The sequence below is a fragment of the Rhipicephalus microplus genome, chromosome 4, assembly GCF_043290135.1.
Source record: "Rhipicephalus microplus isolate Deutch F79 chromosome 4, USDA_Rmic, whole genome shotgun sequence".
Taxonomy (NCBI): domain Eukaryota; kingdom Metazoa; phylum Arthropoda; class Arachnida; order Ixodida; family Ixodidae; genus Rhipicephalus; species Rhipicephalus microplus.
Window position 1 is genome coordinate 25,366,613 of NC_134703.1, and position 6,365 is coordinate 25,372,977.

The 6,365-nt window shown below is 43.7% G+C and overlaps 1 protein-coding gene across 1 annotated transcript; it reads left to right on the forward strand.

The window, feature by feature from the left end:
• Positions 1-940: 940 nt before the first annotated feature.
• Positions 941-4,334, forward strand: LOC119171751 (uncharacterized). Its single transcript, XM_075892365.1, has 3 exons — positions 941-1,382; positions 1,813-1,868; positions 3,917-4,334. Exons 1-3 carry the CDS (start codon positions 956-958, stop codon positions 4,061-4,063), a joined length of 630 nt encoding a protein of 209 aa, XP_075748480.1. The 5' UTR covers positions 941-955; the 3' UTR covers positions 4,064-4,334.
• Positions 4,335-6,365: the final 2,031 nt, after the last annotated feature.

The following is a 6,365-nucleotide window of genomic DNA, read 5'->3' on the forward strand; positions in this document are numbered from 1 at the left end:
ATGCAATGATCAGGAGAGCTGTAAAGAATGCCCTTGGGCTCCCCAACTACACCCACACCAATCGTCTCCTGCAGTTGGGAATTCATAATACATTGGAGGAAATTGCGGAAGCACAAGAAAGAACACAGGTAATTAGGCTGTCTGGCTCAAAAGCGGGGAGGATGATTCTCGCAGAAATGGGTATTCCACCAGCTCAGATTGAGGCTCTGTACCAAGGGTTGACGAGGGATCAGAAGGAAAACATCATTGTCTCGCCTGCCCCGCGGAACATGCATCCCCAACGTAATGTTGGAAGGAGGAGAGCGCGCGCTCGGGCCCTTCTTCGCCAAGTTGCGGATCTTGACGGGGGGGCCTGTTTCGTGGACGCGGCGCAATATGATGGCCAGAGAGACCGATTCACGGTAGTGGCAATCAACCACAAAGGCATTACAATTAATGCGGCGTCGGTATGCGCCAGAACTGCCAATGCAGCTGAGCAGGTTGCCATCGCCTTGGCTCTTTTAGATCAGCGTAATGAACACATATTTAGCGATTCTAGAGCTGCCATTCGTGCCTTCAGTGTTGGAGCTGTGTGCAAAGAGGCCAAAAATATACTCGGTGATAAGTTGCTTACAACCCATACCATTACATGGTTCCCAGCTCATATGGGAAACATGGACGGAGGGATCATAAATCTCAATGAGTTGGCCCACTCCAGGGCGCGAGGGTTAGCTGTCCGCGGCCATGGAGGACCTTTGGGTCGAACTGGAGATTTCGTAAACAGGGATCCGCCAACTACATATAATGAAATAACCCAACATTTCGCTATGGATAGGAGAATCTTTCCACCTCCACATGCGAAGCTAAATAGAGCGCAGGCGCTTACATTGCGATTACTTCAAACAGAAACGTACCCTAACCCTGCCTTTCTTCACAAGCTTTATCCTGATGTTTATTTAACCAACTCGTGTACAAAATGTGGCGGTTTAGCCACCTTACACCACATGCTCTGGGAGTGCCCTTCGGTACGTGGCACCGATACAGCATCGTCCAGAAAGTGGGACTCCGCTCTCCGGAGCCCAGACATAACATCGCAACTTTGGGCTGTCCAGAGGGCCCACGATGCGGCGCTAGGGCTCGGCCTTACTGTCCCATCGTGGGAGCGGCCCGCCGTGTGCTAGGGCGCACGCCTTCGGACTTGTCAATAAAGTTTTTCCAAACCAAACCAAACCACAAAATAAACATCCAGTCAGAGACAGACGCCAACGCGGTAGTGGCGGCGTTCGGTGGCGGTAGCGCGCGGGCCGATCGTAGCGCTCACAAGCGGGGAATCCGGAAGTTTCTGGAATCTGGCAACATCGCTCGCGGCTTTCTCTTTGCGAGGGTGTTCTCCAACGTAGCTGGTGAGTTCTTGACCGGTGTCCCGGTTAACAAAGGTTTATTTGTGTTTTATCATTTCGTCACTGTTTCAACTTTATCGAGGCGACATAAGATGCTCTAGCGCATCCTTCTAAGGCTCGGTATATCCTCCGCGTAGCGCAGAAACGTGCAGTAAGCCGTTACTGGGCGCTCGCCCTGGTGACCTTTCATTCATCCCCGGTGACTAGCAGCCTAAATTCATTTTGGGTGAAAGTGTTTCGTGATGGATTAGGCTCCGCTATAGGCGTATGGTGAATATTACCTGGTTGATCTCTGTGTTCTGCACGGTCTATTGTCACGCGTACTCTCGTTTGTGCAGTCCGCGATGTTCAGTTGGTCGTTGGCTTTGGGAACATACCATGCGAGTCTCATTCATGCTGGGAACCGTTTCTGACACCGCTGTTTTTATTTCAGGTCACCGGAGAATGTTTCTATCGAAAGCCAGCCGCTACGCCTTCAGGATTTCCCACGTAAGTGTGCGTCATAGACTAGAGGCTATGTACGCCATAGTGTAAGGTCTGATTTTACATGAGGGGTAGCACGTGTTGCTATTCAAGATCACGTGCTGAAGTCGCTGTAGTTGTTTCCCATACAATACTTCGCTGTGTTCCCCAGTGGCTCGCAAAATTAGCCAGTGGTCGATGACGCCAGCATGGTTTTTCTTGTCAGCGCAATCTATCGCACCTTCTGAAGTGTCTGTAAGTGTTCGTTGCGACCAGTTGCGACATCGTTATACGACATCATGTAAGCTGTTTACGTCAAAAGCTCGCGAAAGTGTCCGAAGTACTTAGCCTGGAGGGGGGGGGGGGGTAATGAATCTTGTATTGGGAACGCACGCAGATACCTCGTCGCGTAACCTCGGCGGTAAAAGAAGTTGGAACCACATGAACATCCCAAGAAGCAGCTAGATTGTCATGGGCTCGATTGTGCTTAGAATTTCCCGCGCGATTGGCCCACTTGCTCAAGCTGAGGATAGAAGGCTATCGCGGTCCTCAAATTCGATCTGGATCGGCGTCGATCGCGCTGCATACTCTTTCGTATTGTCCAGAGGGTGCTTGAAATAATATAACCTGCCATCCAATGCACCAAATGTGTGGTGTCGAAAAAGCTGTCTTGCAAGCTGTCAGCTAACTATATGTGAAGCCTTTTTCAACCATTTTGTTTTACTATTACATTTCCTTTAAGTGGTAAAAAGTAGATCAAATGAAATGATACAAAAAGAAAAAAAACTTGAAATGCGTGATAGTGACGGTGCAGAACTGTCCTCCATAACTAGAGTGGCATGCTGAGAAGGAAAAATGTGGGAATCCTTGCTTCGGATTTATCTAGTTGCATTTTCCCTGACATCTAAACAGGATGCAAATTCCCTGTGCTGGGCACAAAGCTAACGTCTCCTTTGTTCTTGCCGTAAATGATGGTCCTGGACCTTGCAATACTTGAAAATAATGCTAAGCCTTTGTGCATTCTAAACAATTTCACATAATGGCTTTTACTCTGCCACATTGGTTTATGTTTCACAGGACATTAAAGGGACACTGAAGAGCAAAATGATTTTTCGTGTATTAGTATAGTGCAATTTCACAATCCTGAGAACATGCACGCTTAGTATGCGAGAAAAAGCGCAAAAAGAAAATGCGGGTGGTGATGCCTCCTTCAGATTTCCGCACTAAAAAAACGTAAGGTGAGAAATTCTACATAGCTTTCAATCAATTAAACTCAAGTACATTGTAATCTGTGAATGTCATTCACTTAGCATACAATGTCTCAGAAAATTTTATTGAGCCAAAGCCACGAAAATACATTTTTGTAATTTCTTACATCATGCATGGAGATTTTGGCATGAAATTTAAAAGTGAAACTTCAACCTTGATTTTCTCGCCTAATAATAAAGTTATGATAGTGAAACATATGGAATATAAGAGTCCTCAGATTTGAGTTTGTCAATCTAAACCAAGTCATTGTTCCTCTTCAATGTCTTAAGGTGTTGCACTGCAGTGCAAAAGATGCTTGGGAAAGTTTTTACACCTATCGTGGCTTATGGTCTCCTTTTTTGCTACTACTACTCACTAGGGTCAACGTAGCGAAACAGGTGATTGATCAATATGAAGCAAACTTACCCATATGACCAGCACCTCCTAGGAAACAATAAAAGTTTACCAGAGTCTGGCTATAAAAGTGATCATTGGCATTGCTTTGAGGCTTGCACGCATACTTCTTTTGGAGCACAGAGGCCCTGAACAGTCATTTAATGTGAATAATTACCAAAGTATGTCTGCACATCTTTTTAGACTTTTCAATATGGCTGTAGCCGCTGAGCAGCGCATCTTTTGTTGGGCTGCCTTGTTATATTTATGAATCTGAACCAGCTTGCACAATTTTCAGTCATTCATTTCTGAAACATGTTTATGGATGACAAAGAAGTTTGACTTTGAGGATGAATAGTAAAGTGGCATGTTATTGAGCTTTTCTAGTGTATCCCCACATGGTTGTTGATCTGAATGTTGCCATTTCATTTCAGAATGTCTACTTTGACAACCAGCTAAAAACGGGAAAGGACCGTGTCGTGTCATCGTCGGCATTTGCACTGTCGACTGTGGGCATTCTGCTGTCTGCCTTCGGCCTTCGACAGATGGGTCACAACCAGAAATGGATCGAGCGCGGCTGACGACACTGACATGACTCTAGTCTAAACAATTTTCCCTCCCCACTCTTAGGCGATGCAGCCCTTCCCCTGCACGTTGCTTCAACAGTGGAGCTAAGCATGAATTATTACGCCATCATCTCATTGACTGTCAAGGACTTCTTGTGCTCGCTGTTGTAGCATCTATTGCATCAAAGTTTCCAATGTGCTGTATTGTTGACTGGAATGATCTGTTCAAACGTTACAATGAGTAATGTTAGATTTATGTCAAATAAACCCTCGTCTCTCAAGTTAACTCTGTGCTCCATGACTGAATGTTGCGACAGTACAAACCACTGTCGGGCTGCTATTAAGAGGCTGAATACTGATGTTCATAGAATACTTGCACTCAAGGCAATGAGGTTCCATGCCATTCTATGCTTTATTAATGCCATTACGATGGTGCGGTATATGTCGCCTTTTAAGTGATTATGATTTCCTCGATTGAGTTATGTCCAGTGTTGGAGTGCACTACATCTGCAAAATGTAAATATGCCTTTTCATGACAAGAGTGGCTTCACACAACCTCTTTGTTTAGCAAATATGAGAAAATACTGAAGTATTTGATTCGTTACTCGAGTCTTCTCTCAAACATTCAAACTGCTCTTTAGATGCTTTTATTTTAAAGGTCATAATCAGCAAGGTCATAGTCTTATCGGTTTGCTGTGAACAAACGATACAGCCAAATGGCTTGTCTATGGGCTCCGTTGTGAGCACAAGTTAATGAAAGGCATAAAAGAATGCCGAAAAAAATTTTTCAAGATAAATGTCTTTAGCCATGCAATACAAGCTGTTAAGGAAACATGCTTGGTTGCGAGAAAGTTGTCTTTTGCGCCCTTGAATGCAGCAAGAGTCATGATGTTGGACGTACTGAACTTCATAACTTCAAATTTATTTACAATAACATGCACAATGACTAAAGCACTGCTTTTTTTACCTGTCAGGTTTCATATAATTTACTGCAATGATCCGGATCAAATTTTACAATAATGATTGGTGCCTTTACATTAGCTGCAGAAGGGAGCCCATCGCTGTTGAGAAAACCAGTCCTGATTGGCCCCAATTGCTATCAGCAATGCTCCACAGTACTGAGAATCGCTTTATGGTTGGTACAATAGATTAGGAGAGGGACTGTTATGTCACAGGTGATCCAAATATGTCTTAATACCAGTAATTTTTGGCATTTAGGCTTGGGTAAAACAATGGCTTTGCCTTGGATACTATGCTAGATGGTTGTTAGGTGTTCTGTAGCCGTGATGTTGAAACATCACCGCAATGGGCCAAGCAGTACTATATCACCGTGTGTGCATGCAAATACAATTACAACAACAATAAAATGAAGGGACAGCCGTGCACGTACAGCAAGGCAGTGTTTTACTTTTAGTGTTGTAAACGTTACATGCATCCAGATGAATAGTTTCATTTGGCAAATCTTCAGGGACTGGTGACTTGGTTAGACATGCATAATACAATTATCTTAAAAACAGACCTACCAACCTTAAATTTCTAGAGATGCTATGGTTAATTGTTCCAAAACAGTAAAGCTTTTTTAAATGTTACTTTAAAGATTAAGATGTTACCATTTGTTTTTAGTAAAATATTAGATCGTCTGTTCAAGAAACATAATGAACATGCATTGTGCTTCGGACACACCACTATATAACGATCTGCATGGCAGAAAAAGCAAGATATTTGTGATAAAATATACATGGAATGACAGCTAAAACTTCAGAAGCTTTCATACACATTGGTTCTACGAAGTGGGAGCGATTAATTGGGCAAGCCCAAACTACGAAAGCAGGTATGGAAATTTCGGCCCCTCAAATACTCTTCTTCTAAAATAAGATTTGACCTTGAGTGGATGGTGGAATGTCGCAAAGTGTCTAATATTATGATGACAATCAACCTGTAAAACTAGGAAATTACATGTAATATTTTAACAGCTGGTAGACCAAAGGCTTTGTAGGGCCCCTTTTCATGTTTTTGATGCCACCTTTATAGCAGCATCCTTGTTTTTGTATTAGAGGTGGAGCACTCAATCCCAAACTTCTAGAAATGAGATCACTTCTGCAAAACCCTGCGAATGTGATGGCATTTGCAATAGTGATTATCGAGGATGCCACCCTAAATATACATTAACATAGTGTTCACCTGGCTGCTATTCCAGCATGTACAGTTATTGGCGATGACTGAAATAGCAGCTGGTACACGAGCATTACCTTTTAAATGGTTACAACACCAAATGTTGCGGGCAATGTAACCAGCAGGATCGACTGCCATGAACATG